Source organism: Ceratina calcarata, unplaced genomic scaffold (genome assembly GCF_001652005.2).
Source record: "Ceratina calcarata isolate Rehan_Ccalc_2016 unplaced genomic scaffold, ASM165200v1 scaffold98.2, whole genome shotgun sequence".
NCBI classification, from domain to species: Eukaryota; Metazoa; Arthropoda; class Insecta; order Hymenoptera; family Apidae; genus Ceratina; species Ceratina calcarata.
Genome location: NW_017181217.1, coordinates 399734 through 427444, shown reverse-complemented (window position 1 = coordinate 427444; position 27711 = coordinate 399734). Strand labels below are relative to the sequence as shown.

The 27711-nt window shown below is 44.7% G+C and overlaps 5 protein-coding genes across 16 annotated transcripts; 2 read left to right on the top strand and 3 right to left on the bottom strand.

Moving 5' to 3' along the window:
• Positions 1-7: 7 nt before the first annotated feature.
• On the bottom strand, positions 8-11088 carry LOC108631940 (PR domain zinc finger protein 10). 2 transcript variants are annotated; one of them, XM_018036182.2, is made up of 13 exons: positions 10907-11088; positions 5255-5373; positions 4852-5065; positions 4375-4780; positions 3995-4315; positions 3598-3927; positions 3320-3529; positions 2755-3258; positions 2420-2684; positions 2204-2345; positions 1946-2134; positions 1679-1870; positions 8-1615 (listed from the first exon to the last, which is right to left on the bottom strand). In XM_018036182.2, the coding sequence occupies exons 3-13, from the start codon at positions 5017-5019 to the stop codon at positions 1340-1342; spliced, it is 3003 nt and encodes a 1000-aa protein (XP_017891671.1). In that variant the 5' UTR covers positions 5020-5065; positions 5255-5373; positions 10907-11088; the 3' UTR covers positions 8-1339. The 2 variants fall into 2 exon arrangements, with proteins under 2 accessions (XP_017891671.1, XP_026675062.1); XM_026819261.1 differs by having other exon boundaries at positions 4852-5062.
• Positions 5570-8431, top strand: LOC108631941 (trichohyalin). Its single transcript, XM_026819263.1, has 5 exons — positions 5570-5978; positions 6044-6242; positions 6303-7081; positions 7159-7357; positions 7532-8431. Exons 1-5 carry the CDS (start codon positions 5773-5775, stop codon positions 8174-8176), a joined length of 2028 nt encoding a protein of 675 aa, XP_026675064.1. The 5' UTR covers positions 5570-5772; the 3' UTR covers positions 8177-8431.
• Positions 8310-10908, bottom strand: GABPI (zinc finger DHHC-type palmitoyltransferase GABPI). The gene is made up of 3 exons (XM_018036193.2): positions 9354-10908; positions 9110-9286; positions 8310-8864 (listed from the first exon to the last, which is right to left on the bottom strand). The coding sequence occupies exons 1-3, from the start codon at positions 9881-9883 to the stop codon at positions 8672-8674; spliced, it is 900 nt and encodes a 299-aa protein (XP_017891682.1). The 5' UTR covers positions 9884-10908; the 3' UTR covers positions 8310-8671.
• Positions 10448-26585, top strand: mv (lysosomal-trafficking regulator mauve). 8 transcript variants are annotated; one of them, XM_026819252.1, is made up of 20 exons: positions 11491-11654; positions 11740-12704; positions 12941-13167; positions 14168-14253; positions 14877-17494; positions 17573-17638; positions 17874-18028; positions 18081-18316; positions 18378-18547; positions 18626-19138; positions 19297-19437; positions 19514-19823; positions 19896-20050; positions 20113-20334; positions 20421-20614; positions 20686-21135; positions 21192-25092; positions 25152-25288; positions 25358-25593; positions 25657-26585. In XM_026819252.1, the coding sequence occupies exons 2-20, from the start codon at positions 12590-12592 to the stop codon at positions 26135-26137; spliced, it is 10413 nt and encodes a 3470-aa protein (XP_026675053.1). In that variant the 5' UTR covers positions 11491-11654; positions 11740-12589; the 3' UTR covers positions 26138-26585. The 8 variants fall into 8 exon arrangements, with proteins under 8 accessions (XP_026675058.1, XP_026675053.1, XP_026675052.1 ...); XM_026819251.1 differs by having other exon boundaries at positions 11736-12704; XM_026819250.1 differs by having other exon boundaries at positions 11491-12471; positions 12544-12704.
• LOC108631948 (ankyrin repeat domain-containing protein 49) lies at positions 13167-27699 on the bottom strand. Of its 4 annotated transcripts, none has more exons than XM_026819269.1 (5): positions 27560-27699; positions 27254-27465; positions 26987-27147; positions 26580-26916; positions 13167-13247 (listed from the first exon to the last, which is right to left on the bottom strand). In XM_026819269.1, exons 1-4 carry the CDS (start codon positions 27580-27582, stop codon positions 26581-26583), a joined length of 732 nt encoding a protein of 243 aa, XP_026675070.1. In that variant the 5' UTR covers positions 27583-27699; the 3' UTR covers positions 13167-13247; position 26580. The 4 variants fall into 4 exon arrangements, with proteins under 4 accessions (XP_026675070.1, XP_026675068.1, XP_017891683.1 ...); XM_026819267.1 differs by lacking the exon at positions 13167-13247 and adding an exon at positions 18948-19033; XM_018036194.2 differs by lacking the exon at positions 13167-13247 and adding an exon at positions 18948-19033 and having other exon boundaries at positions 27254-27448.
• Positions 27700-27711: the final 12 nt, after the last annotated feature.

Here is a 27711-nt window from a genome sequence, read left to right as displayed (position 1 = left end):
TACATGGTTCAGTCATCGAGTAACTTTATTTAAGTCACGTTACAATATACATTTCACCATGTACTCAACAACATTAACAAACATGCAATCTCTTTTGTCTTCGCCTTATTGTTCCATAAGGAGATTATGGGTATAATGCATGTGAATCGAGTTTCGAATACTCTTGCCAATCTGTGATACATCACTTTACATTCAGAGAATCAGAATTTGAATCGTTTACAGGGCTTCGTTTCGCGAGCGAATCGTTTAAATACGATCAATTTCACATGCATCACAAAATTACAAAGACAAAAGTTTTCTCGTCTAGGTAACTATTAATACCTTCAACTTTTCAACCAGATATTTCAATTCGATGAGTATGATGGATGCAGAGAACCGTGACACTAAACTCGGTTAGTGAAAGGTCTTCAAAGATTTGTGCGACGAATGAATCTAGACCGAAAGTACGTTTCTCTGGACGAGAACGGACATGATCAATTATGACGGAAAGTTATAAATTACGAGAGAAAGATATAGACAGAGTAAAAGTGATCGATCGATTCTTAACAGACTACAACATCCTGTGTAATCTACGGACAACTGTCTTTACCGTCGAAGTCAAGTGTAACATATAGATACTACGATCGGGTCTATAAAAAAAAAAACCACATCTTACAGACGAGATTACACTGATCTAAGATTCATCATTGCTTTCCAAATCCAAGCCGTACGTTTAAATTTCACTTTAAACTTGAAGCTTAAATCCGATCACCCTACACATCCATAATTGAATCACATCGAATTGAAGCTTTGTCGAGATTTCAAAAGAAACTACTAGATTTAACGTCAGCAACGTGTACCGACAGTAAGAGGAGTTGTTCTACCTTTTTTTTTTCCTTGCGCTCTGTACTTGTAATACCTTTGAGCAAAGATCTCAATAACTAACATGTTTCCCGTTGTGTTTTAAGTCTTAAGTCTCCATGTTTATGTTTCGTCGTCGTGTGTTTAACAATGAAATCGTTCATCCATGTTTTCGCCATCGAGGGCCAAAGCATTCGTAAAATAGCGTGTACTCCGTTCCAACAAATTTGTTCAAAGTTACGATCAAATCGCACGGCCTCGATGTCATCGACGACCGTGGAACCAACAAAACAGCGTTCAGTGTTTCGCACTGACGCCGACCAAGCCGTGCTCCAAATATTTCTTCACCGGAGAATTACTCCCGTGGGCATCGGTGCCCTTTATTTGGCAACGGCAGCAAAAAGCACAGTGTTTCTTCACTGCGCACAAACTGATGAGATTCATATCTCATGAATAGACAAGACGACAAGACCTCCCGTTGAGGCTGCCAACGATCGTCTCAACGTATGTCGCGCATACGAACAAATTGTTGCCCGACCATCTCTAAACCATTACTTATCAGATCGACGTCGTTAGATATTTTGATTATTCGCGGCTTGAAGAATTCGGTATTCACGTCGCACGCTTGAATGTAATCGGACAATACGAAATGATCGTCGATCAACATCGGAGGCTGATTCTGATTCTGTGGCTGTCGATTGCGCGAACGCGGTATTTGATCAGCTGGCTCCATCAGATTCGGGTGTTTCTTTCGTTGATGTTGCAACAGCTTCGCCTGTAGGACATAAACGATTCGCAAAATTCACGTTAAAGACGCAAAGAATTTCTCAAGGCTCACCTTACTAGCGTACTGCTTGTGACACCATTGGCAACCTTGGGGAGTGGTCGTGATGCTGCCGACGGTTTGGCTGAATGTTGGGTTCGGTAAATCGGAATAATCCGATTCCTTCTGACGATTGCTCGGCGGTAAAGCAGCTCCCGGGTGATTTTTCATGATATGTGCTTTACGTTTACTACTACTTTTGTAGACCTTTAACAAAAGATAGGTCGAGAATTATCGAGCCAATTGTACTAGCATTTATCTTACAAGCGAGCGATACCGTACTTTTTCGCAGTATTGACAGTAGTAGTCTCTCGTTTGGCGCAAGATCGGTAAGTTCAATTCTGGCACAGACTCTGGCGCCACATCCGGATGGCGCTTTGCTAAATGATTCACCAGCATTCCTCTGCGCTTGAAACCTACTAGACATTGATGGCATTTATAAACGAAACGATTGTAATCGTTCGGATTCACCTGTTAACGGTATATAAAATTAATATCAAGTATCCATCGAGGAGCTCGCACGACAAAACGAAAAAATACCTTCGGGACGAATTTTTTAGTTTGCGTAACTTGTGACATCTGTTCTTCGGTCGCCGTTTGCGAATTATGTAATTTAGTCATATGCTCCTTCAGCTTGTCCTTCCTTTTGAACTGTTTCCCGCAGTTCGCGCAATGGAACTCTCTACGTAAGAATCAGGCATATTTTATGATACGCGTGTAACGCAGTTTTATACAGAGTACAAACGTTCAGCGTACCTGTGATCGGAATGTTTTAATAGATGCATCTGTAATTTGTCTACCGTTGCAAACCGCTTTGCACATATTTGGCATTTATGTTTCCTCTCGCAATGATGAGCTCTAATGTGCTTACGAATAACTGAGTATTTGTTAAATATTCTTTGGCAGTAGGGGCAGCTGAACGTGCCGTCTTCTTTCTTATGAGTCTCGATGTGATCTTTTAACGTCATGCTTTGACTGAACAGTTCCCGGCACATCGGGCACTCAAACACTTGTTTATTCTCTGTACGAAAAGAATGTAAGCGTAAACAACAACGACAGAGGTTTGTCAGCATGGATCAGAATGAATTTACCTCTGTGCGTTTTTAAGTGACAAGACAGGGCTGAGTTGTTCATGAATCTCTTAAAGCATATATTGCATGGCAGTGGTTTTTGGTCTTCAGCACCATGCACCAGGTAGTGCTGTTGCAGTCGCACTTTCGTCGCGAAACGTTTGTAGCACATTGAACACTTATATGTAGACAAAGTAGCCACTCTTTTGGCTTTCTTCAAAGCTAATCTCCCGTGCTGCGAAACGTGATTGATCAATTCCTTCTGCTTCGGAAACTGCAGCCCGCACTGCGGGCAAACCGTGAACCGAATCTTGGTTTTCATCTTCTCAGTCCCGTGAACGAGGCTATGCACATTGAGCAGAAGCGGCTTTCTGAAGATCAGACTGCAAACCGAACATTTCCATTCTTTCGTATTGTTCTGCCGCGAGTTCTCCTTCTCCTTTAAATTCCTACCGCGAAACACTTTCACACGTCGGGAATGATCATCGTCCAATCGCGACCAAGTCGATAACTGATTCTTGTGCTCTATAAATAAATGATTGTATAAATGCAAATACCGGTTTCGTAACGAAAGCCGTGATTCTACCTTTATTATCCTTCGCTTCCTCTGCGCTCATGAGCGGTACCAAATTTCGACGGATCGCGTAATCGGTACTGGGACCAGCCCTTAACTCTTCCTTGGGCAAAATACTTCTCGTGGTCAAAAATACTATTCCGTCACGCTGTTGGCATATCACCAGATTCTGATCCTTGTAAGTTAACGCGGGTCTAACGAAACGCATCCAGTTCGAGGCATCTAACTCGCGAAATAACATTTAGATATTTTCCTCGATTCATTAGACTAGTCGAAAAATGATTACCTACTTTCGTTCGAGACGTCGACTTTGAAGAATTCTTTATTCTCAGTTTCAAAGAGCAACGGCAACTCGTTCTTAAATGATGTACCATCGTATGGGCACAGGATCCCTTCTATGGGACCGAATCGAGTTCGTTTTTGTATGTAACGTTTGGCAAACACCCCATAATCCGATCCACCCGATACGATTTCGGAAGTGGCTAATTTATTTATGGAAAGGTAAGACCCTGGCAGTGTCGCTATAGCGCGTGATGGTACTGGCTGGTCAGCTATTGTACAAATGTTATGCGAAGTGCAATTGTCACCGGTGCACGCATCGTCTGTGCATTCGTCGCAGCCTAGAGAAAGAATATAAGACTCAGTCCACCGTCGATTAAACAAGATCTCCAATAAAATTATACATACATAAATTCTTTTTGTCGTTTATACGACGTTTCGAGCGTCTAACATTTTGTTTCTCGCAATCTTTCTTCTCTTCAGCCGGCGTCAACGTTTCATTAATTTCTTTTCCATTAGACACCGTGTCGTTCTCTTTATTCGAATTCTCTGCAGCCGATGAAAGCTGAGTAGAATCGTCCACGTCAAGATTTTGTGCTTTAAACGAATTGATAACGTTTATTTGATCGTCTTGCATGACGAGAAAGTCTCTGCTCAACGTAAAATCTGTACTTGGCATTCCAGTCAACATCAATGGAGCTGTTGCAGATTCTAGCCCAGAATTAGACTCTACAAATATATCTTGCATCATCTGTCTGCCCTGACGGAGAAAGAAGAACGAAATTTACCTTGCATCAAAATTAATTCGGTACCGACACTGGACACCAGCTGCTCCTCCTCGTTCTCATTGGCAACAAACTCAGCCGCGTTATCTGTTTGCTGCACGCTCTGTGCATCGATAGGATGAGTCAATTGCGAAACGTAATTAACACTTGCTCTTTCGTTTGACTCTGATGAAGATATTAAAGGAGATGAAGGACTTTGCAACACAACGACAGAATTGTGGAAAGGAGATGGAGGAAGCTGTACTGGGGTCGGTGAGTATCTAGCTGCTGAACTCATATTGGGGTCAAGAGGACTGACGCGGTGTTCGAAGTCGGAGAGAGGAGACGATGCTCTGGGAGAGAACGAAACTTGTTCGTACGTCGGGAATAAACGAGAGTATTCCCGTGACTGATCCTCCACGTATTCCACCTGACACAAAACAAACTGATTTCAGCACCGTTCTCTCATCCACCGATGAGTGGCCTCATTAATTTACTTACAGTTAAAAATAATAGCTTGTTGTTATTCATTTTTTTCGACTGTTCGCACATTGACGACGGGAGCGATTGATCTGCGGGCCAATTCACGGAAGCGTCAGTTATTTTGTCAATGTGGGCTGTCTCGAACGAGCTAGCAGGGGCCCCCTCAGGAGGGCCCCTTGGATCCATTTTATTTCTCGTTGTGTACCAGGGATATTACAACGTCTGCGACCTGCTGAAAATACGTTTTCATACTACGCTACACTCGCTTGTTTCTGGACAGTATTAAGAACGTTCGTTATCCTTTAACCGTGCTATGATCACACTCGGAGAATGTGTCGGGATCGTTGGACGAAGGTGGCAAACAATCACATCGGGGTAAGGATGAACTGATCTCTTGATCTGACAGAAATGAAAGGCTTACCATTATTAATATACTACTTTCCGAAGTCGATGCACTTTTTGCCTTGTGATGCACCTGCTGCAACTCACTGGCTCGTCAACAATCGACGTTATCAGCTTCATAATGCCAGCTGAGCACCACTGGAACAGCGGGAAACGTTCGAATTCAAGGGCGGGATCAAAAATGTGCGACTCTTCGATGTATTTGAGATACAATGATTCTAACGAGTTTATCCTCGCCAAGAATGAAAAGCAAGGACTCGATTTATTCTCAAAGAAACGTAATTTCTCGAAAGACCGCAATTAATGAAGTTAAACTATCCCGAAACGCCCGACGTGTATTGTTCGGAAGGAAATTGTTTGTCTCGACAATAGAGAGGAATTCGATAGTGTTTCGTCACGATACACTCTATTTCCACCCCTCAGTTTACGAACGAGGGTCGCGTGTATATTTCCTTAACAACGAAACAGCGACGCGTCAACAACGCTTTGCTCCTGAACGTCGAAGTATCATTGGGACTCATTAAAACCCAATCCATCATGGTACACGTTGATGAGGTGACCAATTTGATGGACCAAATGATGGAGGTAGATATCTTTCGTCCGTCGGAGAAACTTCGCATGTTAAAGGATGAAGAAAAAACGTTTCTCGATCCGAATTTAATAATGGATGCGAGGCATCGGGTACTGCGAGAGAATTTGCCCGCTTCGCCCTCGAGGAGCTCCGTTTTGGCTGAAGCTAAAAAGTACGGCACACGGAGTTGCAAACGTAAACGAATAAAGACTTTAGTTTCAATATGTAAATTCGTAGATTAATGACGCAGGAAGAGACGAGGCAAATGTACATGAAGAAGCAGCAACGGTTTCTCGAGAGGGAATTAAAAAGATTTGAGTTGGAGCTAACGAAATCGCGACCGAAGTTCTCGGAGTCGTACGCGTGTAAGAAGAGAAACTTTGCACCGTCGGACGACGAAGATTTTTGGGGGACGACTAGAAAGCTGAGGAGCAAGGTCGGTATGAACTACCCGTGGTGTTTGCTGTAACAGAGGGATACATAGATTTCTTCGCAGACGAGTGAGCAGATCAGCGCTCGTCGTGAAAGGATCGTTGATTGCATCCGGGAAAAATTGTCAGAGACGGATGTCAGTTCGTTGAAAGGGGAGGACAAGAACATTCTGAAGGAAGCTAAATGCGAGGCTCCGTGTATAGGAAGCATAAAAATAACTATTAAGGATAAGCCTAACTTTGAGACGGAAGCACAACGTTTATGTATTTTAAGGAAATTCTTTGATGCTCTCAAGCAAAATGCCGTTGAGGAGCAACGTCTTCGCGATATAAAGATAAAGATACAGCAGAGGACGGTGTCGCAGTTAACGAGGAAGTATTTCGATATTTGGAGAACTCGTACGAGAGAGGCAAAAAGTGCTGAACAGAAAAGGAAAGAGAAACAAGAAGTCTCCGAAGAGAGGAGGATCGAAATGTTTATAAATGCGATCACAGAACATCAGAGAGAACTGATGAAAAATCAGAAACCAAAAATCAAGGATGTTAAAGCGGTAAAGGAGAGCAGCAAGGAGAGTGAAAAGAGGAAAGTCAGTCGTGTTAAGCATGTTATTGTCGAGTCGCCGGCGCAGAGCCGATTAAACGCTCAGAAACAGATAATAGAAAAACAGAAGGCTAAACTGGCCGAGCAAAACAGGATAATCGAGGAATTAAGATTGAGACAAATGCAGAGCGAAATATCACAAGCGAACAGGGACACGGTGGACATAGCTAAAGAGACTCTCACTCATTGTGGACAGAAAACGAGGAGGACTTTGGTTCAATTGATGCAACAGAACGGTTACAGGTAAAATGCAGATTTCTAGACAATTGACAATTTCTATCGAGAAGTTTAATTTAATAGAGTGCGTATCTTTCTGAAAGAGACGCGTGTTTAACCGTACCGCGGAGACCGCCGGACCCACCGAAATTTCTGTTGAGGATGGAAGCTCGGGCAGAAGCCAGGCGTAAAAGAATAAAATTAGCCGAGGAATCGCGGAGACAGAAACTCGAGGAGCAGAGGAGAAAAGAAGAAGCTGTTAGAATAGAGGAGGAACAGAAAAAGAGAAGATTACAACAAGAGGTCAGATAGTAGAAGGGGTCGAAGTATATTAATGTCATGTTAAATGTCATAAGCATTAATTTCACCTTGCAAATCTTTCTTATCTCTTCGAGAATATAATTTTTCATACGATTATACTCACTATGGGTATCTTTTTTAAATGATCATGAACATTCCATTTATTTCTTTTAACAGGCTATAGCTGAAGCGAGAAGATTACGAAAGGAACAAGAAGAAAACAGGCAGCGTGAAATAGAAAAGTATCAACGATTAAATAACATGGCTGATGAGTTTTATAGGAAGTATCTTTTAAAACGCCACGTATTAAAACCTCTCATAACGCTCGTCGAAGAGAAACGAAATAATATGAAAAAAGCTGATGATCATTACAGAGAAAATTTGCTAAGGACAGCATTCACAGCGTGGCGAAGCGAAGCTGAAAGACAGTATAAAATGAAAATTGAAATCACCGAGTTGATATACTCGAAAAACGTGATGGCAAGCGTTTTTGAGAAGTGGAAGCAGTTCGCGAAGGAAATTAACGCGAAATATCAAGTTGCAACAGATTTTCACGATATGAAACTCCTAGACAAGTATTTTAAGTCGTGGCACGTGCGAACGATAGAACTCGAAGCAGAGTATGGAAAGAAAGTAGAGTTGGCGAACAACTTTCATGAGAACAAATTAAAGTCAAAGTATTTCGGTACGTGGAAGAGGTATCTACTGATCACTGAGGAGATTAAAGAAACCGAGAAAAGAAAAGACGAATTACGACGATTAGTGCAAAAGGTGATTCCTGACTTTGACCCGAAACAGAGAGGAGTTGCGTGCGACGAGTGAAATCGGTCAATGAGAGTGAAATGTGAAGAGGCACATACTCTGTTACAGCGGTACCTAACGACACACGACACACGGGGACTGCCATTAATTTTGTATGATTTCATGTAAAAGAACATCCATCACACAATCCACGTTCAGTCCTTACAGATGTATCATAATTTATTGCATTAGTAGTACAATGGCCAGTTTATCACAGTTACAATAAATATAGAAATGTGCACAGTAATGAAATAAATATTAATTAAGAATCTTTAACTGAGATCATTGCATAATATGTCCTGATTAAGGTCAATATTACGAGCGACAGCTTAAAATTATTATTAGATACGCCATTATCGTGAAAAAGGGGCAAGAACCCGAGTATCAATAGAGGAAACTATATGACACGAAAGCTTCTGCTTTCACGTACCATAGTGCCTGATCTTTCATCCTTCCCACGGTACAGAGTACCTTCTGCACAAAGAAAATTGAATAATCTAGTCTACAATTAAATACCTAAGTTTTGCAACAGAATAATCGAGAGACGTTTTTCAACATCCCATGGTCGTACGGACTTGCAGCTTTGAGGAGTCGTCGCTCATTCGATGTCGTACCAAGGTAAATCAACCAAAGGTGATACATCAAATAACAAACTACTACTAGCCCAACGAGCAAGCTGTAGAGCGCCGAGACGAAGCAAAGGGCAATGCTGGAACAATATGTACATTATTACACTTGCATCGAGTATCCAAAGCAAACATGTTATCTATCCAACTTTTATATTGCCGAGAGATATTACAATATTTATGATGCTAACACGAGTCTCGACAATTATCGGCATCGTGCGATTATTGAAGTTTGCATTGTAAATCCTCGGTATCTTTCCAGTTTAGTCTTCAGACTTAATAACAAAAAGTGTTTTAATATATAAAGTAGCTTCTAAGCGATACATACTCGAGCTCTTGATAGACATCGCTGCAATCATCTGGCATAAGGACAGTACCGATCAATATGAACGGATGGCATACGCTAGTCATGGTCAAATTCGAACCGTAAATGAAAGCTACAGCCGAGAAGAACAAACATCTCAAGTACCATCTCAAATTGCTAGAACCTATACAACAGTCCAGCCTAGAACGTGAAACATGTACTTGAAATCGATTCTAAGGGTACGTTTTTTATAAAGGGAGAGCTGTACCATTTGCAGTGATATTCCCTGTTAAGGATACATGTCTGACACATTCGACAGTGATAAGCTCTGGGAGGTGCTCTTCTTCTACATGTGATGCAGAGCTCCCCGCTCCCTTCTCCAAGCTCTAATCCTTGACCAGAGGTGCTCTCTTGAGTAGGAGTGTCTGCCTTTAATCTGGCCATGTAGCCACACCATATGCCGCTCACTACACATACTATAAACACTAGGTTTTCCTCTGGCAAGATTTCTAATAGCGGTACCACACTCATCTCAAAGATCAGCATCAACATGACTACGCTCGTGATCGTCCACATCAGAAAGAACTTGGTGCGGAGTAGAAATCTTAGAAAATTGTGGTACAGATAGTACACCAGTATCGGTGTGGCAACAAATATTATCACGGTGCACAGTACCGTTTGTGCAGCTATTACTGCTAACGTCGGGACCGCAAATATCGGTATCATTGCATCGACCGAAATCTGCTTGGCACCAGCCCTCCAGCCGCAAGGATTTCGCAGTCTCTCCCACATGGTCATGTCTCGTTGTTAAAAATTCTACTCGAAACCGGTATGTGTGTATATATATTTACACGTATATACATACATATATGTATAATTATCCTCGCATGGAGGCTCGATGGAAGTACACCGGAGCATCCGCAGGTTAGGAACGTTTTAAGAGTACTTCTCGACGACTAACGAATGATTCCTATCCATCTGGTAAGATCGTTGGAAATGTCACGCGCATACGCAGGTGGCAGCACGTTTTGTTCTAACGTACAGTGAACGTTTATAAACTATTAGTTAGAAAAATATAAAATGCATCTGTACGAGCAAACGGTTCTTCTGACACCCAATCGATACTTAAATTACTTTCCTGGGATAAACGTTCTCTATCCGGGCGAACGAGAGATACATTTACTGAAGCACGAGGTCGATGAAAAAATTGTTGTGCAATCAGTTTTTATTCCGAAATGATGTTCTACTGACGGTGTTTCCCAAGCGGCTCGAAAATCGCGGGCAGGATAATGTTTCAAGTACTCAGTACCTAACACTCCTAACGGTAACGGTGGTGCGTACAGTACCGAAAGAACAATGGTGTCGATGATGTTGTTATCCCAGAACTGCGACTAATCGTCAAAAGACTCTCTCACGGAATTCCGTCCACTCGGCCTGGCCGCAGGTAACGAATACTCCGTGAGAAATTGAAACAGCTGTGTATAATTCTCTTGAAAGAATCTTGTTCCCCTGAGTGCACGTAATTTCCTTGTGCGATGTCCACCGTGGTTTCGTCGCGCACGGAATCGCGTACACGCATGGCGGGAACATGACGCAAGTTGAAAATACAGTAAACTTCAGTGGGGAGAAAAAACGGTTAGGAAAAAACTCGTGTACTCGAGATCTACAATATTGTACGGAGAACACCGCGGGTCAACTCTTATCTCGGTTTGCTGCTTGCTGTTTGACACGAATCGGTCAGAGGAAAAAAAATAGCCAGGGTCGTGAAATGTATGTATGTACTTCTACAAAATATAGAAAGCCAAAGATTAGGCTACTTACGTATGACCGGTCCTCTCATCGAATTATTCCCAGAACCACTTGAATCACCGCGTAAGAGAAATGATCTTCACGGTAGCTCTTTAATCGAGATAGATATAAAATTGAAGGTCGAGATAACGTGACTTTAATTAATGTTAGCGAAGCACCAACGGAACGACGTAACGCGGACGGCGCGACGCGGCAACGAACTAAGAACGTCATTTTGCATTATCGTGATTGATCGATCCATCGAATTTGATTTTTCCGTTCCCGAGCTACCTGGTCAAGTTCGCGTTCGTTTTATTTGAGAACAACGCGAACAACACTTTTATTACGCAATTCTTATCGCGTACTGTCTGATTGTACTCGTTCTCTCACTGACACACGCAGGACAAACATCAATCGGTTTTTCACGCGCCACAAGCTGCGGATGAAAACTGCTATCGCACTGTCGAGTACAAGGCTAATTAAAGAACAGCGGGGTGAAAACTCCGTTAAGATAATCACGCAGAACAATAATGAGTCGCCTGTATGAGTTAAAGATTGATCGACAATTACGGCTGCGTGGCTGCTGCCTACTGAAAACTGTTTTCAATTGCACGTGTTCGCAGTTATCATTGTTTGTCAGACTCTCGCGGAGTTACGACAACGTGGGAGGAGACGGGATACAAATCGATGATTCTTTTTGAATCAATGGTTCTAATTGAATGAAAAATTGTAAAAATTTTCATTCACACGATAACGATGCAAATTCGTATTATACCCAAGAGTAAGTAGTACCTGCTGTTTCATGTTCTCGTCGCCTGGGTTTAGGTGACTGATCAATGATATTTTTAATGACGTTCGAAAGCCAGGCGTGTTTTAGCTTCTGCACCATGCGTGAACCCCTTTCTAATCTCATAACACGGAGGAGGGTAAAGGCGGTGCAAGAATCATAAGATTTCATCAGAGGAAAGAAGCCAATTGGAGACCCCTTTGACTCACGGGAGGCTCGTCTCTGGTCTACCCCTTCTTTGTCGTACCGTGGCGAACGGTTCATATAGATCTCGCCACGAAGAGTCATTCAGATCAATCGGTGAACTAGTCTGGGAATAGTTCTATCGTATTTTCCGATGCTGATTTCCTACCGGCTCGACGATGAACGTGTTCTAGAAAAACCTGAGTGAAGAAAGCTTGGGAAGAGACCGTTTCGGATTTACTCAGTGATACGCGTGGTTCATCTAATTGCAAAGAGCTTATCCACTGTTCGTAGTAAAAAAAAAAATAGGAGATCGTTGCCAGCTGACCGGAACGATAGGTTGCGATCCCCGGTGGTAAGACCAGCGGTGGTCTAACGTTTTGCCGGTTACTTTCTTAGAATAACCATCGGGGGCATTGACAGTAGTCTTGTTTCCCGTGGAACGATCAATCAAACTGGGAGAATCTCAGTCGCGATTGAAGAGAGAGAGAAAACGAGAAGAGAAACGTCCGCGCGAGCATTTAATCGGTAGAAGTTGGAGGTAGAGGAACGAATCGTCGTGTACGGCCGCAGTGAAGATAAGAAGAAGTAACGTCGTGTGTAACGAGAGTAAATCGGCTGATAAACGGTACACAGACTATTCGTTGGTTCAGTGTAATAAGTAAGCGACAAATCGTGTCACCACGTTCCACTGTTCCAGTGGTGTCAGTAACAGCGATGGCGGTGGTCGCGGCCTAGACGAGGCTATGAATCCGGGGTTACTGCTCTCCCTCGGACCGTGGTTCGTGTTGGAACGAGAAGCTTTCAGGCTTCACGCGGAAGGCTGGGAACTGGTCTGCCGTGGACTCGTGGGGATGTTATGTAAGCTGTGTAGTTGATCGACGTTAAACGCACACACGTATCGTCGCGAGAATGAATGCGAGGAGCCGCCGGAGCCGGTCAGGCGATGCACTATGTCTACGTGCTATAAACGCTAGGTGGTCGTCGCGAGAAGCGGCGCAGAGGACAACCAGTCGCGACCGCGGCGATCCGAGATCGAACACGCGCGCGGTGCTTCGGTTGAGCGGAATCAAGGAACGTGAATATCGAACTTTCAGGTAATCGGGTTACCGGCGATCCTCGGAGGATCAGTGAGAACACCGTCTACCCGTGGTTCAGCGACGAGCTTATGAGCCATGAGGAGGATACCCACTTGAGGACCGAAGACAGAGAGGAGGACGACGAGAAGGAGTACGAGGATCGTCCAGGAATGTCTTCGGTCTCGACCAACAAGCTCCAGATTTTGTGGGACCGCTTCATTCACGCCGAGCCGCAGAGCTACGAGGTACTCCCGACCGGTATTCCTCTCACCAACCATCATTTTCCTCTTCGTATATGCTTCAATCGTCGCTCCTCGGTAGAACTCTGTAATAAGTCAAATAGCAAACTGATTTCTTGCGATACCAGTTCTCACCTTCGCGTTTATCCTTTCTCTCGCGGATTTAATTAACGTTACCCAAGCGTAATGCGTCAATGAATGATGTTTTATTCAAATCTATTTATATTAACGACAACTTGCTAAGCGTGATTTCGTAATCATCGTCCTGTCACGGTTAAATACCACCTAGCAATCCCATCTAACATAAGGATGACTTACAAGTCACGCGTAACATACTTGTCGATACTTAGCGGTAAGCATCGAAATAATGCATGATCCTCCGTCTCGTGTAACGTAAACACTATCGATTTCACGTGCACGTATACTTGTTTACGAAAATGACCGATGAGAACGATGTAACAGACTTTTCCACCATGTCATTCGACTGTTAAACTATGCACGTCGGTTATCTCTCCGAGTTTTATCTCATCGCGAGGATGGAGGATAATCTGTCAAAATTGACTTAAAGCTCTGTACGAACTAATGGTCTGTTTTCCGTTGTGAATCATGGTATTTACGTGTCGAGCAAATACAATGATAGCTCATACTCCGAAAGGATTGAAATAGGATCGTAATAGAATTCGAGAAGCATCGGCTGACGGTGACGTAACTTCGTTTGAAATCTTGCACTTTTAGTTTAGTTCGTTTCTACCGAAGTGATTAATTTATAGATACGTGCATTTCGACAATTACGGAAAACAATATCTCTGTTCATTTTTTCAAATCGTATCTACGGTTTCCTCGTCACGTTTCGTAACGAGTTGTTTTCTTGTTCAATATCGAGAGACACAGGTTCAAATTATTTATACATACTTATTTAGGCTTACCCTAATTAGTACCCCGGCTATCGCTATCGGTAGCAAAAATTTCGCATGATTCAAAGAGACTCCTGTTTTTTTCTGTTTAGAAATCATCCTGGTTGGACGTGTTCCTCGCAGAACTGCTCGTTCAAATAAAAGAAGGCCGAGACGTAAAAGATGCCCTATCGTTTTGGTAAGATCACGAGATCCGATTTCTACGACACGTAGCGCGATAACAGTCAAGTTACGTTCACCCGATACTAGTGAAAATGCTGACTCCCCTATCGAAGATGAATCATTGTAACATTACTCCCCCGGGTTTCAATAATGTTTACTCGATAAACTATTTGAAAAAATAATAGCGTGCACATTTCTACGGGGCAATTGACCGCAGAACATGATCCCATGCTTGTGGTTTCGATGCTAACGTAACTTTTTCTGTCTGTATATGTATGGCTAATGTGTGCTTTTATCCTACCAGATTTCAATCACTTTCTCAAGTTCGTGTGCTCGTTACCTTAATTTCGATCAGGTTCTATGTCGAAATCTCAATAAAACTGAGAAACAGAGTAATTCCATCTACACACTACAATTCCATAACACTGTCCAGTGCGCGAGATCGTTTACACTGAAAATCCTAATCTCGTTTTGATCAGAAAACATCGCGTATTTCACTGAAAATAATATTGCAAATCGCAGTCGATGTTGCCTCGGACAATGGTCGTATCTGAAGTCCGATAGTAACGGAGCGATAAGACTTAATCCAATGGATAAGATAGAAATATAAAAGACGTAGTATGGAAATATCCGTTCCAGTTCCGTCGGAGGTGGAGGTGTGTCTACCCTTATAGCTTGCGAATTGCTCTCGGACGTTCACGATCTCTGCGCGAGGAGGGTCAACGGGGATGAACTCGTCGGACTGAGAAAGTACCTGACTCAAGATCGAGGCTGGCGCTGCCTGGCCGTTCTCCATCTGCTCGGCGTCCGTGGTCTATCTTGTGGGCGAGAACTAGTGGCTCTGCTCATCGCCTTGTACCCAGAGGCCCTTCAAGAGGAGACTAAGAACAAAGTCGACGTCGTCCAAACGAGCAATACTCCTCCGATTGCCAGCGCGCGCAATCCCTATGTGAAATTCTACTCCAACGACGACACCGTCGACACGGTAGACATCGTGCCACACGTGAAGCGAAGGCCGAGCAAATCTGGTCGAAGCGGCGTTCTTCACGAGGGAAATGCATCGGCGAGAAAGAGAGCGAATCGTAGACACACTATCGGTGGCAAACTGCCGCCGGTCTATCATAAACAGAAACCGTTTGGGATGCTCGAAGCGCGGCGCAACACGCCGGAGAGCGCGAGCAGCGAGTCCGAACTGCTGACAGACGGAATAGATCAGGCGCGATCGTTGACTCTGAAGATCCACCTGAACCCTATGGATTTCGAGTATTTCACTTCCGTCGTTAGAAGCGGAGACGAGGAGCAGAAATGGCAGGCCGCGTTGTACGAACTTCCCTCGAGGCCTGTGAAGAAGACCTCGAGGGATTACATAGACGAGAGAATCAAGGACGCGTTGGACGCGAGAATCAGCAACTTCGAGATGAGTCTCTTGATCATTCAACTGCTCCAAGGTCTCAGGGATTACGATACTCCGGCTGAGCAAACGCCAGCCGTGCAGGTCTTAAAATTCGCCTTGGACACGCTATGGTCCTTGCAATTCGGTATCGATGGAGCCAACATGAGCGGGACGGAACGCGCCACGCTGAAAGCCGCGGCAGCGAGGCTGATGCTCACGGCCCTCGAACGCGTATTGAGGGCGAACGAGCCGACCACCGCTGTCATTCACAACGGTTTATTACCGATGACTCTCAGATTGCTGGAAGACGCTTGCGGCAAACCGGTGAACGTATTCTCGCCGGAGGAGGGCTCTCTTCTTCAGGAATTCATCTTCGCTACTATCTACGGGATAGTGACTTTCCTTTACTGTCTCTTGCAGCAAGGCGCCATGATGGACAAATTGTCCGACTTCTTGGAACTGTTTCAACTGTTCACGGAGAGCCAGGACGGGAAGCTCGTCGAGAGAACGATTTTTGCGATCGTCGATCTGCCGAGCGTCGATTCAGCCAAGTCGATAATCCGTGCTAGGAAGGTCATCGATATGATAGGAGCGCTGACCAGCTGCTTGAAATCCGTTCGCCGTGATATTTCACACGCGGCCACTTGCAACCGGACGAAACACAAGTCCTGCGTCAATAACGTTCAGAGCCATCATCATTCGGACGTGCTCGGGATGCCTTACGCTCAGCCGATCGTCGGCATCGTCGCGAAACAGACATGCTGCATTTCGTCCTTGTTCATGACGCTCACCAATCTTCTCAAGGAAAAGTTCTTCACCAGTGAATTGCAAGTCAGATTGATCAAGGTCTCCACAGCAGCGGGCACCTGCTGCTGTTTTCCACCGAAGATGCTCATGGCCAGTGTCGCAACTCTATTAAAAAGACACGACCCCGCGACTTATGTTCCTATCGTAGCTCTCTTGGAACGTGCTTTCTTCAAAGAACTCGGTGTTTACTCGGAATCTGAAGTATGCAACACGTGCGACAGATCTGCGACGTATTCTTGGGAGTTCCTTGAAATGTACGCGGACTTGTTGACGCCGGACGACCCGAAACTATGCTACGTTATAATGGCACATCTTTTGAAAATAGGACCCTGTTCCAAGTTCCACGTCAGACGGGAGTTACTACTGAAGGTGTTCTATCCGACCTTCTTAAAAGCTAAGACGTATTACGCGACTGACACGGGTAACACGACTGTGAAGTTTCTCATCCAGTCATGCCTCTCAGCCATGTCCTGCTTGATAGTGAACACTCAGATATGCGAAGCATTCACCGAGATCAGCGGGCTGGAAGAAGTGCTGACCTTACTGTTAGACACGACTTTCACCAGGAATGTTTACGCACTGTTGGAGGTAACTGTTATCATCGAGATCTGGAAGACGAGCTTCACAGGATCTGACGATACCGAGAAACCTGCACTGAACTCATTATTCAATTCCCTCGAGAAAGAAACCACTGAGTTGTTAACTATCTTCGCGAACACTTCCACGAATGAGGAACAAGATTCCGGATTGCATATCGATCTTGTCGAAGGAACGAGCGATGCTCGGGAAGAGCAGAGCGAGTCGGAGAAATCTGTCGATACGACTTTTCGTTTACCAGAAGTACCCGACGATTCCGAGATCAGCATATCTGAAACCGACGTGGATGCGAATAAAAAAATGGATTTATATCAAGCTAGTGCTGCGTGGAGAGCCGCGGCCGGAGTCGCGCTCTGCAGCCCGAAATTTCGAGCTGAACTATGCGCCCACCCCATATCGCGGAAATCTGTGCAGTTGTTTAAAACGTTAGCCATACGCATCGCCACGGATCGAGTTACAGGTAAGCATTAGACGTTATTTAAAAATAGTGCCGCGTATAAATATGTGGATTTATATTCACACGCTCGTCCTCCTTTAGATACCAATAAATCAGCGCACAGGCTCTTCGAGGCTCTGCTCACTTGCTGTTTGACATCCCCGTTGTGTAAGTACTTTTATATAACGAACGTGAATCATACGAGTAACTTTTTCCCCATACACTTCCGCGCGCAGCTGCGGATTAAAATCCCAATAAGCTAAACGAATTTATTCGCCGTGAAAACAGTTCAAAGAGTGATCGACGGCGGTAAACACCTTTGAGTCAGCGATCCCTTAGAATTTTCTACGAATACTATTCACACTTTACTTGGTTCATGTATATAAGAGCGTACGCGGTACAGGTGACTGCGATATAATCATGGAATTGGGGAGAGCATTGATGGACGCGGGGATCAGACTGGGCCGCGGATTGGCAATCATCGTGGAAGTTCTATTGAAAGTATCTATGATAAAACCGGCTCAGGAGGAAACTATACCGCAGTACACTCGACCTAGGGTAAGTTTCACCATTTGGTGTCGGGAGTCGACCTTCATGCTCTTCGTTATAGTTACCAACTATGGCACTGGACGCGATGCCAGATTGCGCGGCTGACGACAGTAGCACAGGTGAATACGTGACAGCTGATGATGGCTACGAGGCTGACGTGGAAGTGCGAAGTCCTAACAATAACGCGGTGAAAAGGAGTAATTCCTTGGGGCCGGTGGTCGAGCCCAGAGGCCATGCGAACGCGCATCCAGCATTGTGTTCGCTAGCGGTTGACTTGTTAATTCATTTTAGTGAACAGTGAGTACTTGAATACATTATTAAGTGTGCGTCTACGAATGTTCATCATTCTTTTCTACAGAGGTTTAGATACGGAGAAGGGAGCTATTATTACAGCAGGTCTGAGGAGAGTCGCTGTCACGTGTAGGGAAAGTGCTTCGAGTTGCGCCGCCCTCGCTGGCTCCGGCGTAATCACGAAGATGTTGAACGGTTTCAGTGATATATTTACCAACAGAGATGTTCAATATCAAGGTATCAAGGTTCAAGTCGTCTATTCATATTTCTATTTTATTCTCAGTTTTTACGATATTGTGTAATAAAATATTCCAGACTTGCAACACGCTGTGCTGGAGGTGTTTACCTTGTTGGCAACGCAGTCTATTTCTCCGTCCGAATTGGTCACATACTTGTCCTTATTCAAAGTGAACGCTCCTCCACTTTTACCATTGTTGGAGCCATTGTTTCACCTGGTCCTGGCAGCACGCTCCCAGCCGAACTTCATCGTCTCCTTTCCCGTCCCTTCAGACGTGAGAGCGTCGATCCAGTCGGAGGAGCATAAGAACTCGGAGAAGGCTAAGAGTCTTGTGAATAATTTCCGGAAACGGCATCTTGCATCGGGGATATGCAGTCCATGGTCCGTTCACGCGACGTGTCTACCGATTGGACCAGAGCTGGCTTGGCCGGTCTGGCTTCACGGATGCTCCGTTTCCATGTGGTTGAGAGTCGAGAGAGGCTTGCCTGTCAGTGGCAAAGGAACAATGATGAGCACGTCGCCGTTACTTGATTCGGACAATGAAAGCTTATCGGACTGGGGAATTCTATCCGATAACTGGAGTCGCGAAGGTTGGTGTAATAATACTTGGCAATAAGCTAACATGCATGCATGGTCGTTTCAACGTCTCCTCGTAACGTCTTCATGCTTATCGTGCAATTGTGTCAGTGTGTAGAAATAAGTTGATCGTTTTTTATCTAACGCATGCTCTACAAATTATCGTGGAAAGACCAATCGGTGTCTGATCTTTTCTTGGGTACGTCAGTCGTAGCTGGTTCGACATCTCCGCCTACGCCAGCGTCAATTATTCATTTAATGTCTATTGGATTTGAGTCGTTGGTGCTTGAAACGTGGCTGGATCTTCGATCAGGTAATTAAATATTTTCATTCTTTCTTGTTAGTTCTTGAACAGTTCTTGAATATATGGACAATTGTTTATTTTTCAGATAAATTGATTTTAAGATTGACTAGGCCGGACGATAAAACGAATCGAACTATCTCGGAGACGTCCGTGACTGGTATGCTTCCTTCCGGTCGGTGGCATCATTTAGCATTGAATTTCAAAGATACCGTTTTAAACAAGCGCAGTGCCGTGGTCGAGGTTGTGCTCTGGGTAGACGGTTGGAGGGAAATCAACGCGCAATTACCGTTCGATGGCTTGTTAGTGAGAAAGCCTGGGACCACGTGCGTGTTACTGGGACAAGTGGGATCCAGTGCAAGCGGTGCCTGGTACCTCGGCAATTTAACTGTGTTCAGGTGTGTCATTTATATTACAAGACGTTAATCGATCATTGGAGGATTACGTCTATCGAGTTTATTAATGAACAGGTGTCCGGTATTCACGAAAGAGAAGGCATTGTATCTGGCGAGTCTCGGACCTAATTACACTAATCTAGCGGAATGTATTTTAAACACGGAGAAGCCGGATTTCGCGCCGCTGATCGCGTCTGGAGCACTGGACGGCGTTCGAGAAATTCGATTCGGTAAGTATCACGATTTGCTATTCATAGAACACCTGCCGATGTTCACGTAACAATTAATGTAGAAGGAGGAAAATTTGATACGAGCCGGAGGAAGTCGTACGGCGGAACGTACTTGAGACACGCCGTGGAAACGAAAGTGTCCGAGGCGAAAATCGATTGGGATTCAGTAATGGATGCTACGAATTCGCATCTAGGCGAACTGCAAGATAATCTGCTCCTTAATTACGAGGCTCAAAATCCTAACATTGTTCACTTGTATCCACAAGCTATCGCGAATCCTGCTGGTAACGATTGTCATCGATACAGATTCCTCTGTTTAATTTTTCTTATAAATGAACGTACGGATATCGTATAATTGCTTCTTTAACAGTGGTGAGAAATCTGTTCCCGGGTCAACCAGGGTTCAGGGTTGTCTCTGCACCGGAAAATAGAGTCTCGCAGCAACCGCCCTTGTCTGTGGCTCCGATACTCTCCGCTCGGTTGGAATGTCAACAATACAGGGGCCTGGTACCCGCCGCCACCTTAGTCGGCGGTGTACCTATATTTTTATACCTATTCGCACGAGTGAGCATGGCAATTTTAATTACAAACGTTAAATGTATGTAGTTCCTGTTAAACGAATTTATCGCATACAGGTAGTCGAACTGAACTCGACTGAAGAAGAACAAGCTGTAGCTCTCTCGATTGTTCTGCATTTGATACGAAACGATTCCGAGCTATTGAATCAGTATCGTTCAGAGGGTGGAACGTCTTTACTGTTACGGATTTTGGAATCGCCACGGTGCCACGCGGGCAAACACATTCTGAAAGCAATGTTAGACGCGGCTTGCGACAGTTCGATCCTATTGAAAGATATCAGCACCGGCAATCATTCAATCTCGCAAAATTGCGAGGCTGTTATCACGGATCCCGAATTGATCAAAGGCGCGCTGACCGCATGGAGAACGTGGGCGAAACATGAAACGTTGAATCTACTGTTGCAAGCGTTGCTGTTATTGTTAAGGGATCAGCACTCGCAACGCGAGTTCAACGCGTCTCAATTGAACAGAGTCGGAATCGTCGATATGGTTTTAACATTATGCAAGGTAAATCCCACGAGCCTATTTGTAATAAGTGTAATATATTTGATGTCCTGATACAGGAGCATTTCATGTACGAAGAATTGGGCGCCGTGCTCGATTCGGCAACGGGAACTGCGGTAGTCGAATTGATACGTGCGCTCATGGGAGCACCCCCGGAATTCGCTCACCTAGTCGCCATTACCGATTACTTGGTTCTGGTTCATCAAGCATCCGAGACTTACATCACACACTCGAGACACAATATATATCTCCTGTTACCTCCTATCGGAGAGAAGAGGGTTGTAAGGGTCAGCCCCACGGTAACTTCCAGTTCCTCGGACGAGTTCATTGGAATGTTTGAAAATAGTAAAATGAATAAGAGTCTAACGAACGCGCAGATTCAAAAGAATAGGATTCCTAAGAGAAAAGAACGTCGGAACGGACCTCCGCAAGATACCAGTGCTGGAGAAGATTCGGGAATCGCGGCTAGTGATGGATCGAACCCTTTGTCAAACGAAAGGCAATCTACATGGACGGACGAACGAAGAGCCTGCCAGGGTTTAGTTTGCGAGGGTTTATTGTTACTGATTCGAGACGCGGTTAGAGTTCTGCCCGACAGCCAAGTTGGTTCGGTACTCAAACACGTCTTGCGAGCTGAGCTTCTGCTCGTATTAGCCAATAATCCCGATACCAGAGTCCGAACGGCATTAATTAAAGTCGTTCAGACGTATCTACAACGCGCCAGCGACGAAGAAGTGAACAAGTTTATAAAACAGAAATATTTCATGCACTTGGGGAATCAAATAGCATTGTATCCCGGTAGCGAACAACTGGTGATTGCTCTAGAAAATTTAGCTTTACGGGGACCGACTCTAGCCGCGATGCCTCCGCTGATGGCTATGATCGCGAAAACGGCGGTCACCGAACCCAACGTGGTCAGGCCAATTGTATCGTTCATTACCGACATAGTTGCAAAGGTAACTATCACGACCCAGATTTCCATCGAATTAACTAACGAGACTTTGTTTCAGAATCCCAGTGCTCTAAGAATGCTTTTAGAACAAGGTTTGGTAGAGTCATTGGCGCAAGCGCTCGTGGGTGGTGCCCATAAGGGCGGCTCCACGTCCCTTTTCCGAGACATTCACGTGCTTCTCGTAGCGATTGTCGCGAAACTATTGGAATCTCCGGGAAGTCATCAAATGCAAGTGATTCTAGATGTGCATGTGACATTGAATCACGTGGAATTGAGAGAGAGATCTCACTGCGTCAAGAACAGGACTTGTATAACGGTCGTGAGAGACGCGCAAGTGGCACTTTTCGACGGAGAACTCGATGTACTCACGGCGAAAGTGTCAAATCAGTCAGGTTTCCGACTACGTAGCACGGCATCGTATTTGGCCTCTGCCTCTCACATAACTTCGATCTTCACGACGTCGAGCGATCAGAGTGATCACGGATCGCCGTCGTCGAGTTACGCGAGTTTGCACACGCCTTCCGTGGGAACGTTACGCGAGCCAGGGAAAGGAGAGTTGCTCGATCGCTTCCGCGTTATACTGACGCGCGCCGTGGAATTTATAACAGCGGCCGATGAATCACCCTCGGGCAACGAATTACAATTGACTAGGAGATTGTTCTCGATTCTTCTGCACGGTCTTTGCAATCCACTGGAAAAGAGGAATCACTGGAGCAGCGGATGGTCGACCAGACACGCTTTAAGGAAATATGCGGCGAAGATAATGGTGTGGTTACTCGGCCCGCACCAGAGCAACAACACGAGGATATTTGCGGTCAGATCGTTGATGGAAGAGCCGAAAGCTCGTGAAATCCTGTCCTCCCTGTTGGAAGTTCATCCGCAGATCGAACAGAAGTTCACCGTGTTCTTTTGGGATCTACTGCAGAGGCGAGATGAGATGCCTTGCGCCGACGCGAGGATATGCGCGGAATTGAAAGAGGCCCTGAGCATCTGGGATCTAGCGAAGGGGATAGAACAAGCTAGTCCTGGAGTATGGAACGAGGAATTGGTACTGTTGAGGCGAGAACTGATGAGGGATCGGGACATATGGATCGATAATAATCTCCCGGCGATTCAAAGGATCGCCAGCAGATTCGACGTGCTTGCCAAACAATTGACGGAGAGCGCGATGACTATAACGCGTACGGTCGTAGAAGAACAAAATCGAGAACGTAAAGTATTAATGGAAAGACTGAAATACTCGAGAGCGATGGAAGCTCAAGCGATCGCAAAATGGAGAGACTTGGCGAAGCGCCTGACGCACGAAAGGGCACCCTGGCATTTCCCGGACAGTTATCCGAGAAGCTGGGAACTGGACCCGACCGAAGGCCCCGCCAGAGTCAGGATACGTCTGCAGCGGTGCCACTTGAACATCGACAAGAGATTCTTCATGGCCGAGCATCAAGACAAACTGGAGGCAGTGAAAGTCGATGCTCCTTTATCTTATTTATTCAAGACTGATCGACAAGATGCAAACGCTACGGCTTTGATCGAACGATTGCATACTAGCGAGAGGATACGCAAAATGTCTCAAGCCAAGGTAGTCACACCCAGAGCTGAGCTGGCGGGTGAGGTTCTCATCGGTGAGACTTGCCTGTACTTCGTTCCTGACAAACCCGATGCACAGCTGCAAACGGACATAGCTTTGGGTGGCTTGGACTTGGCCATGGTCGGTGGAACGGCGTGGCGACTCGACGATATTCGAGAGATACACAGGAGGAGATATCAGTTGCAAGAGAGGGCCATCGAAATATTTCTAATCACTGGAAGGACTTATTTATTGGCATTCAATTCTTCGAAGGAGAGAGACGAGTTCGTGACGGAGTTGTCCGCTTGCAATTTACCGAGACGAGTGCCTGGGGACGATTTAAGCGAAGCTATCTCACTGTGGCGGAGCGGAGCGTTAACAAATTGGGAATACATCACGTGTTTAAACAAACTAGCTGGACGTTCGTACAACGATTTAATGCAATACCCCGTGTTCCCGTTCGTGCTGGCAAATTATACGAGTGAAAAGATCGATTTGAACGATTCGAAGATCTATCGGAATTTCAAACGTCCCATGGCTGTGCAGGACAAGAAGAACGAGCAACATTATATAAACAATTACAATTATCTGAAGCAAGCTCTGTCGGAAGGACTGAACCTGATCGCGTTAAATCAAGAACCGTTCCATTACGGATCGCATTATAGTAATTCCGGCACAGTGCTCCATTTCTTGGTACGATTGCCACCGTTCACCAGCATGTTCCTCTGTTATCAAGACGATAATTTCGACATTCCCGATCGAACGTTTCACGCTCTGGCCACTACATGGCGATTAACAAGCTGCGACTCGACGACAGACGTGAAAGAATTGATCCCTGAGTTTTTCTATCTACCCGAGTTCTTACTGAATTCCGAAGGGTTCAATTTCGGAGTTCGGCAGAACGGCAATCGAGTAGGGGACGTAGAGCTGCCGAAATGGTGCGGGGGCGATGCGCGACTCTTCATTCTAGCTCACAGGGCAGCGTTAGAGGCAGATCTCGTCAGGGAGGTTCTACCCTATTGGATCGATCTGGTCTTCGGATTCAGACAAACGGGCAGACCGGCAGTGGAAGCTATAAACGTTTTCCATCCGGCGACTTATTACGGCTTCAACGTTGACCAGATAGCCGATCCCTTGGAACGTCAAGCTTGGGAAACTATGGTACGAACTTACGGACAAACGCCGGCTCAACTGTTCAGAGTCGCGCACCCGATGCAAAATATCGGGAGCACAGTCCAACATAGTTTGCTGCCTCAAGTTATCGAAGGTGTAGACGGTATAAAATGGGGAAACTACGTCGGTGCACCGGGGAACGAACCGGTTCTGTGTTGGAAGCATAAGCACAGAGCGCCGCTAGCGTCCTTAGTTCCTTTAATGACCGGAGACGTTTTCGGATTACCTAGTTATACTACTTTATTACTCGGATACACGAAAGAGAAAGGTATAAATCGCCAGCGAATATTTTACGAGGTCCAGTTGATTACTAAATTATGCATTCAGGTGCGAGTATGTTGAGCACGGCGTCTGTTTTGGGAGCCGCTTTGGTATCATGGAGCGGCACGGATGGGATCGCGAGATTGAAATGCAAAAAGGAACAGCCACCTAGACCGTTAATTAAGTCGTCGGGTCTCGATCCAGTGAGCAATGAATTACTATTTTCCTTTTTTGTCTAAAGAATCGTGGAATATATTCTATTTTCTCTTTAGATCACTATCTTGGGCTCAGCACCAGATTGCGGGCAGCTGTGGATAGGCCACTTATCTGGTAGAATAACAGTGCACACGTATACGGTCGTGGCAAGCAAGATAGAGTTCGGTTCAACACCAGCATCTGTGCTGTTGGCTCACAGGAGTAGAGTAACGACGATATCTCTCTCGCGAACGTTCAGTATAGCCGTTACCGGCGATACCGATGGCGTTATCGTTATCTGGGATTTGAATAGGTAAGCATTCTTGCGAATAAGAAGCTACGAGCGGTCGTGTAACATCGAGAAATTTCCTTGCAGTTTAACGTACGTGAGATCGATAATCTGCGATGAGAATCATCCTGTTCGTTTATTATCGATCAGCGAGACTCTAGGGGACATAGCGGTTACCTATGATACTTCTAAGCCGAATGAAGACGCGTCTTCCAGTCATTCACAGTTAAAAGTATTTACTATAAATGCGAGACCGGTCGGATCAGTTTTATCGAGGAGGCGAATAACGGCCCTGTGCTACAGCAATGCGCCAGAAGGGGCTTCCGTGAATGTGATCGCGACCGGATTAGACAATGGGGTAATAAGACTGTGGAGTAGCTGGGACTTGAGATTAGTTCGAGAAATAGTTAACAGCGTTAAAGAGTGTGGGGCAGTAATTGCGATGGCGTGGGCGATGGATCAACATCATTTCTATGCCGTATCCGAGGACTTTACGGTTCTCATATGGGAGGGGTCGAAACGTTTGAGCAACGGCACACCGAAATTCGTTAACTTGACGTCGCTCTAATGTAAATAGGAATTTTCGACACCGTGTTACTTTGAACATTGTTAAACGTGTTTTCTGGATACGCATGTTATAAAAAGTAAAAAAAAAAACGAATATTTTATACGAATATGACACTATCGTCTCAATCGCAATAATTTTATATAATCATGCTCTTAATACTCTTAAATTAGTAACTTTCTTAATTATTAGGACTAGGGATCGATAAGGAATCTTCATTACAATAATAATTATTTCATTAAAATAATAACTGCATTAACACGTCTCTCGTAACATACGTGCGCATATTTTTATACTCAGCTGGAGTAAACTACCGTTACACATGTATTTATATAAATAGAATATTGACGATACGATCTTTATCAACCTTTATATGTTTCGAACGTTCTAATGTGTGTATCATAAACTCGTCCGATAAATATAGTAAACCCGAAGAATGACTTACCTTAAATGACGTTCAAGCAGTCCTCGGTGATTTCGAACAGTGGGTAATACTTTCCAGTTCTCCTTGCGATTTGTTCTGCCGTGTCCCCGCTTGAATTTACCAACGTGTGATTGGTGTCTGGATGTAGCAAGAAAAGTTGCAAGCAAGGAGAATTGTGTGAGCTGGCAGACGCTAGATGTAAAGGTGTCTGATCTCCTTTACTCCTAGCATTCACATCTGCCCCGTGTCGAATTAAAATAGCTGCACATTCGACATTGTTCCAGCAGCACGCAGAATGCAAAGGTTGCCATTCATCCATAGTTTTAGAGTCTATATTGGCTCCTGCCTGAAGCAAAAACTATAAACAAAACAGATAAGGAGGTTGTACAGAAGTATAAAATATATAATGCTGAACACAATATGCTTACCTCCACTATCTGCACATGATTTCCATAACATGCTCTGTGCAGAGGAGTATAACCATCTTTGTCTGTACACTCTACCAGAGACGGATTCTTCATTAACAGTTTCTTCAATTTTTCTAAATTCCCATCTTCTGCAGCACTGAGAATCTTCTTCTCATCAGGCTCTGCAAAAATAAATGTGTCAATGACGTGAACCATTCCTCTATGCAAACATTTTTTTTATCTCATCTTTGTGCAAATGCATTAAAATGTTCAAAATCATTTGCTCACCTTTTGCATTGCGATCGGCTTCCACTCCATCGTCGTCATCTTCCCAGGCACTGACTTGCATACGTTCACTCTTCTGAGTCAACATTTGATCGCGGATCGCTTCCAGATCCATCAGCTGATCACTCTCTTCGTCGGACGATGACATATTCATGTAAAACCGAGTAAAGAAACGAAAGGAAATCGCGTAATCGTCAACTAAACACAAACATGATCTTTTTATTTATTTCTCGCACGTATCCATCCATTGATGAGCACATCGTAGTACTCTACAACTACAACACACTACAACTCTAACAACATACTTACTTTCTTGTATATAAAGATACCATCAGGCACGAATGTGAAAACAGGCAAGACAAACTTGTGATTGCTTAAAATTTATGAAATTATTTGCCGGTATATCAAGACACGGAAAGAGCAAACGACGCATGTGCACGATAATCAAATGAAAATGGCGG